This window comes from Oryctolagus cuniculus, chromosome 14 (assembly GCF_051225735.1).
Source record: "Oryctolagus cuniculus isolate XC-2025 breed Fujian yellow rabbit chromosome 14, ASM5122573v1, whole genome shotgun sequence".
Lineage (NCBI taxonomy): Eukaryota > Metazoa > Chordata > Mammalia > Lagomorpha > Leporidae > Oryctolagus > Oryctolagus cuniculus.
In genome coordinates, this window is record NC_142880.1 from 5,432,836 (window position 1) to 5,445,683 (window position 12,848).

Sequence of the window (12,848 nt, forward strand, 5' to 3'; positions counted from 1 at the left end):
CAACCACGTGCAAGGCATGGGTGCAGCCTGACGTGTCTACAGAGGATGGGGAGACGCTTGTAGGGGGGCGCAGGGTGAGTGCCAGGCCGTGGGGGCTTGAGAGCGCTCCACATACTCGCATCTGGGAACAATGAGACCGATCTGGAGGAGGGTCTCCCTGGGCTGAGTTGTGGAAGAAGTGGTTGAAAAGATATGTCGAGGTAAACTGTGGAAGGGGTGAGGAGTGGGGAGCTGTCGGAGAATATAAATAGAGAGCGAGAGAGCTGAAGTGAATGAGGCCAGAGGAGGGAATTTCTTAGCAATTACGACCGAGTGAAACAGAAGAATAAATGAAGGGTGGGAATGAAATTTGAGGAAAAGGAAATTGACTCTTGTGCTTGTTGTTAGCATTGCTAAAATTTAAAAATGTTAACCTCTTAGAGAAATCAAGCTGAAGAGAACGTAGTGTGTATTTTCAGGGGAAAGTTGCCATTGCATGACAGCAGAAGTTAACGTAGCCTGTTGAGCAGGGAAAAAAATAGGGAGTTAGAGAAGTACTTAAAGACTGGGGCAGGCCAGCGCTGCGGCTCACTTGGCTAATCCTCCGCCTGCGGTGCCAGCACCCCGGGTTCTAGTCCCAGTTGGGGCAATGGATTCTGTCCCAGTTGCTCCTCTTCCAGTCCAGCTCTCTGCTGTGGCCCAGGAGTGCAGTGGAGGATGACCCAAGTGCTTGGGCCCTGCACCCCATGGGAGACCAGGAGAAGCACCTGGCTCCTGCCATCGGATCAGCGCAGTGTGCCAGCCATAGTAGCCACTTGGGGGGTGAACCAACAGAAGGAAGACCTTTCTCTCTGTCTCTCTCTCACTGTCTAACTCTGCCTGTCAAAAAAAAAATGAGGCAAAAATGATTCCAAGTAATTATTCCAAAGAGCAGAAAATAGAAAGAAATTAAATAATTTAGAATGTTTTTTGATTTAAAGGCTCTTTAAGATGGTTCATATAGTTACATCTTTGTAAACAATATTAAGTCTAGCCAAAGTCATAATAAGGAACTACAACATGAATTTTGGTGAGTTGAAAAAGAGATTCTTAGGATTGGAATACGATCTGAAGAGCAAACAGCGAATGTTATTAAGGAACGTAATGGAACATTTTGTAACTAATACAAATATATTCAACCTGAAAAGTGCAAATAATGGAGGAAATGTAATGAGAACTATTTTTTGAACTGTGTAAATGTTTGAAGCATGTAGGCAGTTAAGATAGTGTGCACTGCTGGGTCAGAACATGGGCTGGCGATAGAATCTCATTGAAAATCAAGTCTGGTTTGAAAAATGTACCAAATGGAAGTGCTGAAGAAATGGGAATCACATTGCAGAGACAGAATTAGCTGAAATGTTTACTCCAACCTGGGTTAGTACAAAACATCACACTTGGAGCCGGCGCTGTGGCGCAGCGGGTTAACGCCCTGGCCTGAAGCGCCAGCATCCCATATGGGCGCGGGTTAAAGACCCGCCTGCTCCACTTCCGATCCAGCTCTCTGCTGTGGCCTGGGAAAGCAGTAGAAGGTGGCCCAAGCCCTTGGGCCCCTGCACCCACCTGGTAGACCCGGAAGAAGCTCATGGCTCCTGGCTTCAGATTGGCACAGCGCTGGCCGTTGAGGCCAATTAGGGAGTGAACCATCAGATGGAAGACCTCTTTCTCTCTCTCTGCCTCTCCTCTCTCTGTGTAACTCTGCCTTTCAAATAAATAAATAAATCTTAAAAAAAAAATCACACATACAAACTGCATCAATTTTAAATGGCCACAGAGGGTGCTTGGCAGAGCACTGGAAGGTGAATTTACTTTCTTGAGTGCCTGCTGTGTGCATAGCATGAAAGCTCCGTAACCTGCTTTTCAAAGATGCCGGAAAAGAGGGTTGCCCAACCTGACATTCATTTATTGCTTTTCTCATTGAAGTCTTCAGGTCTGTGTAGGAAGGGCGAGACTGCATTCCTGGTAGATTGAGGATACTCAGAGGCTGGTACAGGAGGGGTAGGTTCACGTTCTAGGGTTACTGAGGCTTGAAGAAAGTCAAGTGTCCAAACTGCTGATGGCTGGGCATCAGACCTGGAGGTTGGCATCGGAACCTGAGGATGTTTTGCACCGTTTGGAAGTGTGTCTCCTGCTTTAGAACCAGCAGCCTTGAAGTCATGGATTTCCAACAGGCGGTCCTTAGGGCTCCTGGTCATTAGTGTGGTTTAGGGTGTATGTGTGGACGTTGTATCCTCTGCAACCAGTGTTACTTCCTGTGGGACGTTTACTGATTCAGAGATTCCTCAAGAAGGCCTTATGTATACACCTGCCAGATTAAAGGTTTAGTTACAGGAGGGCTGATAGTATCACTTTCTTTATTACAGGCCTCTTAATGCAACGTTTAGACCATTCAAGAATTGTTCTTCATGTGCTGTTGGTCATCCATCTCAAAAATTAGATTGTAATATTCATTAACTTTCTCATGTAATTAGAAACCTATCTTTCTACTAAACCTATCTTTCTACTAAGAATTGTAGATAAATATGTAACATTTAGGGGTGTGCACTTTGATGTAGCAGGTAAAGCCACACCTGTGGCACTGGCATCCCACATGGGTGCCAGTTTGAGTCCTGGTTGCTCCACTTCTGAGCCAGCTCCCTACTGATGTGCATGAGATAGCAGTGGAAGATGGCTGAAGTCCTTGGGCCCCTGCACCCACTTGGAGACCTGGAGGAAGCTCCTGGTTCCTGGTTCCTGGCTCCTGGCTCCTTGCTTTGGGTCAGCCCAGCTCCAGCTGTTGTGGCCACTTGGGAAATGAACCAGTGGATGGAAAATTCTCTGTCTCTCTGTTTTTGTGTGTGTATGTTTATGTGTGACTCTGCCTTTCAAATAGATAAATAAATGTTTAAAAATATATATCACTTAAAAATCTTGGACTGATAATCTTTTTTTTTTTTAAAGATTTTATTGATTTGTTTGAAAGGCAGAGTTACAGACAGTGAGAGGGAGAGGGAGAGGCAGAGAGAAAGGTCTTCCGTCTGCTGGTTCACTCCTCAAATGGCTGCAATGGCTGGAGCTGTGCCGATCCGAAGACAGGAACCAGGAACTTCTTCCAGGTCTCCCACGTGGGTGCAGGGGCCCAAGGACTTGGGCCATCTTCTATTGCTTTCCCAGGCCATAGCAGAGAGCTGGATCAGAAGTGGAGCAGCTGGGTCTTGAACCAGCACCCATATGGGATGCTGGTGCCACAGGCAGAGGATTAACCAACTGTGCCACAGCGCCGGCCCCAAACTGATAATCTTTTTTAAGAATTTATTTATTTGAAAGGCAGAGTTACACAGAGACAGAGACAGAAGGAAAGGGAGAGAGAAGAAGAAAGAGAGATTTTTTTTTAATCTGCTGGTTTACTCCCTACGCGTCCACAACAGCTGGGGCTGGGCCAGGCAGAAGCCAGGAGCCAGGAACTCCATCTGGGTCTCCCATGTGGGTGCAGGGTCCAAGTACTTGGGCTATCTTTTGCTACTTTCCCAGGCACATTAGCAGGGAACTAGATCAGAAGTGGAGCAGCCAGGACTTGAACTGGTTCCCATATGGGATGCTGGCATTGCAGCTGGTGTCTGGGCTAATAATTTTGAAAGCAGGTTTTATTAAGCAATACTTTAAAACCATCTGTTTGTAACGTATTTGTAGACTTAGTTGCAGTTCTTGAGCCTGACCGCAGTAAAGCATAAAAGGACGTAGTAGGCAGATGACAGCATCAGTTGAAGGCAGCAGATGACAAGGAAAGAGCCATCTGCTTCTGTTGGGCCTTAGTGGTGGAAATGGGGTTCTTCTGTCCCGCAGTTATTGAGAGATTTCTCTCCAAAACTGGAATTATGTTTAGATGCTAAGAAATCAGGTGTCCCCTGTCTGTCTGCATCTGTCTAATGTAATGGATGTACATGGTCTGAAATTTGTCATATAAGCACAAACCGTTTACTGAGTGAATTTTTGATCCTGATTGTTCTATCTTTATTCTCAGCAAGAATTGTGCTAATTGCTCTAGAAATCATGTTGACCTTTCATTCACCCATTCATTTGAACTTACGGATGCCCAAGGCAAGAAGATGTTTGTGGAATGCCCAGATGAATGGAGGAAATCTGAGGTACATCTTAGTGAGGGTAACCAGACAGGTTGAGAGTCCCTGCAACAAGTGGAATAGGTTAAGAGGGGCTGGCGCTTTGGTGCAGTGGGTTAACGCCCTGGCCTGAAGTATCAGCATCCCATATGGGTGCCGGTTCGAGACCCTGCTGCTCGACTTCCGATCCAGCTCTCTGGTATGGCCTGGGAAAGCAGTAGAAGATGGCCCAAGTCCTTGGGCCCCTGCACCCGCATAGGAGACCTGGAAGAAGCTCCTGGCTCCTGGCTTCGGAACAGCGTAGCTCCAGCCGTTGTAGCCAACTGGGGAGTGAACCATCGGATGGAAGACCTCTCTCTTTCTCTGCCTCTCCTCTCTCTGTATAACTCTGACTTTCAAATAAATAAATCTTTAAAAAAAATAGATTAAGAGCCCCCAGAGAAGACGTTGGCTCAGAGAGCTGAAGTTACCTTGAGTGGTGGTGATTCATGAAGGTTTTGGCTTGGGATCTGCCCATGAAGTGATACCGGAAAGAGAAAACCAGGCCAAGGAAGAAAACCAGGAGAGGCCAAAGTCTCGATGCTCCTAGAAGTTAGGTGGTGCTGGTAGAGACCGCCAGCAGCAGCAGCAATGCCACAATACGTGCACATCACTGGCAGGTTATGGGGCGCCCGTGTCCAGTGAAAGATGGAATCTGAACACGTTTTTCTGATTCCGGGATATGCCACTCACTAGCTGTATGGCTTGGGCAAGTGATGGAATTTTTCTGTTTCTTTTATCATCTGAAAAAAATTAGATAAAGATAGCTGCTTCAGAGTTCTGAAGATTGTGCTGTGGATTTACGTGAGTATGACGTGTGTTCTATAAATGCAAAACATACGTGAAATGGGGCCTGGCACTCAGTTCCTGGCAGTCATCCTAGCTGGGTTATTTATGTTGATGTTTGCGGTAGCATTGGAAGGCAGGAGCCATTATTGTCTTCATGCCTAGACATAAAAAGCAAGTACTCAGAGGGCAAAACAATTTATCTAAGGGTACACAGAGAACTTGGAGTTGGGGTTCAAACTCTGTAGCCCGTGTTTCACTACGTGTCACCATCATCCAAATAATGAACCAAAATTTAAGAAGCATAGGAGTTAAACTAATTACATTATAGATGTGTGTGTGTGTGTGTGTGTGTATGTATATGCATATGTAAACTGAGGTTGCTGTAAGCTGTATATTTGGAATTTCCATTCAAATTTCTTGAGATTAATCAAGATGTAGATGTTAGGATGTTTGTAGAATAGTAAAATTACCAAAGTAGCCAGGGTAGTGGCTGGTGTGAATGTCCGTGAACTATTGCATGCATTTCACATCACAGCATAATTTTCCCACAGAAGCAAAAGTGAGTTTTCTCCTTTGGCGGAGCATCATCTCTGCCTCCCTCGGAGTGTGGCGTGAGTTTCTAGATCCGCCACATCCACATTGAAGACAGTGTGTCGAAAAACGTTCTTTGTGAAAAATCCATTTTCCTCCTCTTTATTTCTAGTGACCTCATCCAGAACATTATTCTCAAACTTCCTGTGAATAATTTATACTCTGTCTAATCTTGCTCATTGTAGGAGTCCAGAAACTTCAGTGAGATGCACAGTGAGGAGAAAGTGACTTCCGTGTGCTTGTACTGGAGTGGGTAGTGCTTGTGAGCAAGCTGAGCTGCCATTGGATTCATGGAAACTAATAGCCCTGAGAAATTTAATTCAGAAAGCTGCACATTTTGAGTAATATACAGATTACTTGACATGTAGGTTATTATTCAACTGAGAGATTTTTATATGAAAATGTTAAATTAAAGGCTGCTGGCAGTTTCTAAAGACTATACTTCTTTAATTATTCTCTTTTCACCTGATGTCTCCTCCTCTTTTGTCATTGGTGTTTTAGATGGCTGTCAGAACACTCCGGTAACTTACGTGAGTACTAACATTCCAGGTACCACTGGCACGTAGTAGGCACTCAGTAAACACTTGTTCAGCGAATGACCTCAATTTACTATGCTCATTCTGTGGGTTGCAGCTGGAATTATTTTGGCTTCTCCTTCAATTTTTCAAGTATTCGAGGGATTTTCCTGAGCTCCTCAGCCTCAGTGTGATTAATGAGATTTCTACGCAGTTGAAATTGGTGCTATCGAGTATCTTGTGTCTGAAACTAGGGAGTTGTTGACTGAGTATGCGTATGTCTCCTCTGACTGAGGCCAGACAGAAAAAAAAGGCCCTCATAGCGTAGTGTAAAGTTTCTGATTGAAGATGCTTTGTGCTGAACATGTAGACACCTAATTCTGTGTTTAGTGCACTTCAGCAAGAGCTTATTGATGCCCATTTTTAAATTTTAAGTTAAACCTTTGGGTCTTCACTTTTTGTAAACACATGGATAGATGTGTACAAAATCCTTACCGTTTCTGTTTAAGAGAAAAGAACTCATTGTGAAGAAGAAGGCAACTCAGGCAAACATGAGGAGTCTTCAGAAAGATAATGGAAAAAAATGCACATGCCTTCTGTTTCTCCTTGTACCAAAACCGTTTTCCACAAACTCTTTTTGTAGTGTTCTGGGAGCCTGGCCTGGCCTCATGGGAGTGGCAGTGGGGGACCCCTCCCAGGTAAACAGTTCCCTGGCCCTCGTGTCACCCTCCCCTGCAAACCACACTCCTGTCTGCAGGCCAGCTTCTGCCTCCTCCTCTGCACCTCGTGTCCTCATTGCCTTGGCTTGTGCGTGGCTGTGGCTTACTGTGGCCCCAGTGCTGGTCCCCGTGTTAAACTACCCAGCAGGAACAGCGTCTGCTCTAGATGCTGGAAATCAGGAAGCCAAACAATCAAGGTTCCTGCCCACAACGAAGCCCGCAATAAAATAATAAGTAAAACTAAAAAAAAAAAATTTAGAAAATGACATGCCTATGGAGGCAATAAGCACTCGTGCGTCACACAGTTCACATTCCTGAGAGAGCTGCAGTGTGTGATCTTTACCAACCCTTAGCCGGGTACTGTCACTGTCCTGGTGAAAACCCGGCAGTAACTCCAAAGCCAGCAGACAACTTTCTCAGAAAAAGATAGAGGGGCAAGTCATCATGACCTTGGATCAGGCAGCATTTTCTTTTAAAAAAAATGTTAAGGTGTATGTATTTGAAAGGCAGTTAGAGAAAGAGATCTTCCATCCACTGGTTTACTCCCTAAATGGCCAGAATGGCAGGAGCTGGGCCAGGCTGAAACCAGGAGCCCAGAGCTCAGATTTTCCTCATGAGTGGCAGGGGCCCAAGCACTTGGGCCATCATCTACTACTTTCTGAGGTTCACCAGCAAGGAACTGTATGGGAAATGGAGCAGCAGGGACCCAAACCAGCACTCATATGGGATGCCAGTGTTGCAGGCTGTGGCTTAACCCACTGTGCCACAACACCAGTCCCCTAACATTTTCTTATTTGCAACACCAAACATATAAGCAAACAAAGAAAAACTAGATCAATTGGATTTTATTGAAATTAAAAACTTTTGTGTTTCAAACAGCACCATCAAGAAAGTAAAAGCGCTCACAGCAATGGAGGAAATATTTGCAAATGAATACATCTTATAAAGGACTTATATCTAAAATATATCAAGAACTGTTACAGCTCAGTAATAAGACAAAGAACTCGACTTAAAAGAGGGTGAAGATCTGAAGACAGTGACCTGTAAGCACATGAAGTGTGGGGAGCAACTGGGAGCAACTCGGACTAGACTAAGTTACTGGAATTAAGACTTACTCTATGCATCTGCTCTCCCACAATATGGCATTGGGAGAGGAGGAAACAGCTTCTACACAGCTGCCTCCAGTTCAACCAATAAACAGCAGGACCTGCTCCTGATTGGAGGAGAGCAGCGTACTCGGCGTGTGGGTAGCAGAGTTGGGATTGGTGGAGGAGGACTATAAAGGAGGAGAGAGACAGCAAGCACGAGGAACATCTATCTGAAGGAACACCTGTGCAGCTCCCGAGAGAGCCGGCCGGCGGTGTGCCGCTCCCCCGCGGAAGTGGGGAAAGTGGCAGGGGGAACCGCCCTTCCACGGAGGTGGAAGGGTTGGTAGCCAACCCGGGAAGAACCAGCAGCAAACCCGGGGAGGGCCGAGCAGACAAAAGAACAGCGCAGGGTCCTGTGTCGTTCCTCCACGAAGACGGGGAGCGACAATGAAGGGGTGCTCAGTGTCACTTGTAAGGGAAAACAGCTCCGAACCAGCAGGTATTACTTCGCACCTCTGGAGATCTTGCTCTACTACCACTACCAGGTGTGCCCCCAGAAGAAAGGCAGACAAGTCCACACCAACACTGGCGCAGGAATTTTCATACAGTCACCATGACTCATAACGGCTCCAAAGTGGGAAAAACCGGATATCCACAAGCTAATGAGTGGGTAGACAAGGTACATTGTATCATACAGGGAAACATAGTTTGGATATGAGAAGGACTGCAGTTCGGACTCAGGGTACAACATGGATGGATGCACTTGGAACGCTCTGGGTAGAGGCAACAGTCACAAAAGACCATGTGCCGTGTGCTCCCGTTTCTGTGAAACCTGCAAGCGGACAAATTCATTCCAACCAGAAATGGCCTCACGATTCCCTAGGGAAGCCGGCGTCGGTGGCCAGTCTGTCAGCTCAGGAGCCCGGGGTTGCTGTCAGGCGTGAGAACGTTCTAAGCTGGGTCGAGGCGAGGGCCGCACCCGAAGTATCGTTGGATTGTACACGTGTGAGTTACATCGGTAAAGCTGTTCCTTGAGAAAATGCAGTGTTGTTGAGGGCGCAGCAAGCTCCCTGCCTCTCCAAGGTCAGTCCCGGACCCTGAACATTCTTCCTTTTCTCCCTCAGGCCTCCGCAGAGCTGGCTGGCGCCCCTGCTGCTGGCTCTCGGCCGCTCTCTCAGCTGTCTGAAGTGGCCAGCGCGCCCTGCCAGGCGCTCCTTCTCTGCTCTGCCTCTTCTTTTCATCATAGTACCATGGCCTCCTAGCAGGCTGTACCATTCACTCATTAACGAGGTGCCTTGTTTCTTGTCACTCTCCCCTGCCCCCAGCTGGAAGATAACCTCCAAGAACGCGGCCATCATTGTTTTTCCCACTGGTGGATCACAGAGGTTTCAGAACAATGCTTGGTGTATAGTAGGTGCCAAATTATATAAGCACCTACTTCTAAAATTAACTTCTTGTCTCATTACCCCAGGGCAAATCTTGATGTGGCGAGATACTAGTTCTTCTGAACTAGAATTGAAACAGTTATTTTTCACTTTGACTTAGTAATTCCACTCTGGGGAATTTATCAAAAGAAAATAATTCAAAGGAAGAAAAAATTGCTATGGCTTACTTTGTGACTGTTTTGCTCCAGGTTGTGTTTCAAAGCTGATAATAATTTAAATGACCAATAACAGAGGAGTATTTACAAATTATGGTGCACCATCTTAGTACTAGACCACATAACCAGTGAAATCATAAGGACGCCTTTTACCAATGTGGGAAAGGTTTATGTCATACTACTGAGTGGGAAAATATACATATATATATATATGCTTTCTTTTGTTCTATTATCTCGGCAAATCTGTGTTAACCAGTTACTGTGTGTCAGACCCTGACCCAGGGGCTGGGACACATGCAGGAGTAAGAGCAGTCTGCATGCCTGCCTCCCCAGAGCTTGGATTACGGTTGGAAAGGGCAGGCTGTGGTGAACCTGTAACACCTACGTTCACTCCGTAGAGCGATCAGAAGAGTGCACTAGAGCACAGAGTGGGTGGGTTTGGCTGAGACTGTGATGGGCAGAGTTAGGGCCTTGACTGATTCCCAGAGAAGAATGGTGACGTCAGGTCAGATAGCCTGGGCCAGAGCACCAGAGTGTTTGGGTTTCGTACTGTGGGGGAAGCGGTGCCAGAGACCGGCATTCAGCAGAGGAGAATTTGGGGGACATCTGTTTGATGCCCGTGGGGCAGAGACCAGGCTTGGAACGCTAGAGGACTGACACAGGCTGGTTCTGGAGGTTGAAACTGAACTCAAGTGCAGTGGGAATGGAGCAGAGGGCAGAGAGGCGAGGGATTAGAATGTAGTTGGTAATGAACCGTGCTTTTCATCCTGAGATTCATGGCTGACAGAGAGAGATGTGGAGGGACTCCTGGGGTCTCTTCTGCAGCACCACATGGGGAATGGAGAAACAGCGTGGTGATGGATCAGTGTGTGCAGTTTGTGGTGTGCTTTATTTCCGCTACTAAAAAATCTTTTCCTTACTATAGTTTTTGGTTCAGGTTACAAACAAGGGACATCGAGAAATGCATTCCTGCTAATTGCTGGTTTTTGTTAAATGACATAAAAATAGCCTGAATACTATTATTATGGTATTGTCTTTTAACAATCTAGAAAAAGAACGTCTACAGAAATTCTTTGTCATTAAAAAAAAATCTGTATCTTTTGTGACATAAGTATGTTCAGCTTTAACATTTCAATATGCTACTACTTGGTTTCCTCTGACTTTGACAAGTAAAAATTATTTTGAAAGTGTGGTACCTTTCCATAATTTGATCATTTAGTTTACTATTTGACAACGAAGACCTTAAGATTTAATTTGCCTCTTCCAACACCACTACACATGCACAAAGAGACGCACACACACGTGCCTGTGCGTATTGCGAAGATGTGTAGTGCTTAACAGAGTTTGGCCCTACTCTGTAAATGTGTTCAGAAAACAATATAACACAGACACTGACAGCAGCTTGTTTCTAACTTGTAGCTAAACATGACATTCAAATGTTAATTGGATGAATAAATCTTGTTCATTTTACAGACATGGAAATGTCAATGAAATAAAACTATTTATCACAAGATAATAGTCTCCTGCCGCCAGATAAATGCCAAGATGAAGATACTTATTGAAAATGTATCAAAATATTCTATTGCTATTTATTGAAAATAAAGGTTGAGGAAAAGTTCAACTTTTCAGGTCAAACATGAGAAATGCCGTGCTTATGCTGTTAGTATATTACTGTATCAAAGGCAGTGTGCGTGGTATAGACACATGGAACAGTTCTCAGCCATGTCTAGAGACAAATCTAGCCTGGGGAATAACTGGCATGGTGGAGTGAGACCTGGGAGTAGATAGCTAATATGCATTGAGTTCTAACAGAATCCCGGCTTCACTGATGCAAGCTGCATGAGAACAAGATTTGAAAAGCAGTATTGTCCTCATTTTACAGGTAAAGTTAAAAGCTAAATAACTTGCAGTCTCACTCTAAGTGTGGGTCAACACCAGGATTTAAACTTAGCTCGGACTCCAAATCTGGTGGTCGTTCTGACACCCTGCATTTCTCCCTGTAGTCTGAAAGTGTGAACACAAGGCTTGTTGGGTTTTGAGTGACTAGCCCTGAATCCTAGTATTGAGATACCTGCTTTTCTAGCACGAGTGGTGGGAAAGTCTTCGGGTAGCTCCATCGTTCTGCTGTATTTTATGAACATAGAGACCTTGTTTCCTCATTGCTTCTCTGATGACATAATGGTTTTTTTTTTTTTTTTTTTTTTGGACAGGCAGAGTGGACAGTGAGAGAGAGAGACAGAGAGAAAGGTCTTCCTTTGCCGTTGGTTCACCCTCCAATGGCCACCGCGGCCAGCGCACTGCTGCTAGCACACTGCGCTGATCCAAAGCCAGGAGCCAGGTGCTTCTCCTGGTCTCCCATGGGGTGCAGGGCCCAAGCACCTGGGCCATCCTCCACTGCACTCCCTGGCCACAGCAGAGAGCTGGCCTGGAAGAGGGGCAACCGGGACAGAATCCGGCACCCTGACCGTGACTAGAACCTGGTGTGCCGGCGCCGCAGGCGGAGGATTAGCCTAGTGAGCCGCGGCGCCGGCCAGACATGGTGGTTTTTATAAGGTACACAGTTGGATGGATGTGGATGGATGATTGAAACAACTTAATCAATAGAAGGAGAATTATCCACTCATTCATTTCCACACCATCCCTTCCAGGCCCCAACAACCACCGCCTCTGTCTCTGGCCACCAGCCACAGATGCTGGGTGTTAGTGTCTCCCTCCTCTGGTCTGTCGGAGAACTGCAGTTTTCCTGGCAGCAACCCCTCTACCTGGTATTTTGGTAGCTTGTAGAATCCTTGTGCTGGTCTCCCTAGTAGGTGATAGGCTCCTCAGTGGGAGAAATTTGGTGTTTTCCTTTTCTCTGTTCTCCCTGGTGCCCATCAGAGCCATTTGGACATTGCAGACACTCAGTCAATGTAGTAGAAGAAGTGGGAAAGCGGGCTGTTCATTCTAAAGCCCCGAGGCCTCCCTGGTGCATCTTGAGAAGATGGGGGCCTCTTCACCTGGCCCTCTGCTGCACTTGCATCTGTCAGTTCTCTCAAACACATTTGGGTTTGCTTATTTTTATAAAATTGGTGTAGTCAATGAAGGAGCAGATAATTTAACCGCTAACTACATGCAAAGGAGAGAAATGCTTAAATTCCCCTCAGGAAGAAAATGGGAATCCACTCAGCACTCTTTTCATCTAAACACTGGTGGAATTTGCCCTGCTACAGGTTCTTTGACGGCTTGAGGTAGCAAAGCCATCAGCACTGTGCGTTGCTGGGGTGCTGACTCAGCCCTTCCCTTGCGCTTTCACAGACGGGCGGCCTTTGACCCTGGAGGACATCTGGGAGGGAGTCCACGAGTGCTACAGGACGCGGCTGCTGCAGGGGCCGTGGGACACCATCACCCAGCAGGTG

General features: G+C 46.1%; 1 protein-coding gene across 49 annotated transcripts in view; it reads left to right on the plus strand.

Moving 5' to 3' along the window:
- ATG10 (autophagy related 10) overlaps positions 1-12,848 on the plus strand; it is a 271,675-nt gene that overhangs the window by 171,827 nt on the left and 87,000 nt on the right. For 41 of the 49 annotated variants that reach the window (XR_016220371.1, XR_016220382.1, XR_016220380.1 and 38 more), the window contains one exon: positions 12,748-12,845. The exons of 4 other annotated variants lie outside the window; for them this stretch is intronic. Coding sequence is in view for 32 of the 45 variants with exons in the window: in XM_070056374.2 (XP_069912475.2) it covers positions 12,748-12,845 (98 nt within the window). In the remaining 13 variants the exon portion in view is untranslated. Of the gene's footprint in view, positions 1-6,032; positions 6,062-6,689; positions 6,745-7,644; positions 8,937-12,747; positions 12,846-12,848 lie in introns of all 49 variants that reach the window. 4 more of the 49 variants (XR_016220372.1, XR_016220373.1, XR_016220377.1 and 1 more) reach the window with 1 other exon arrangement.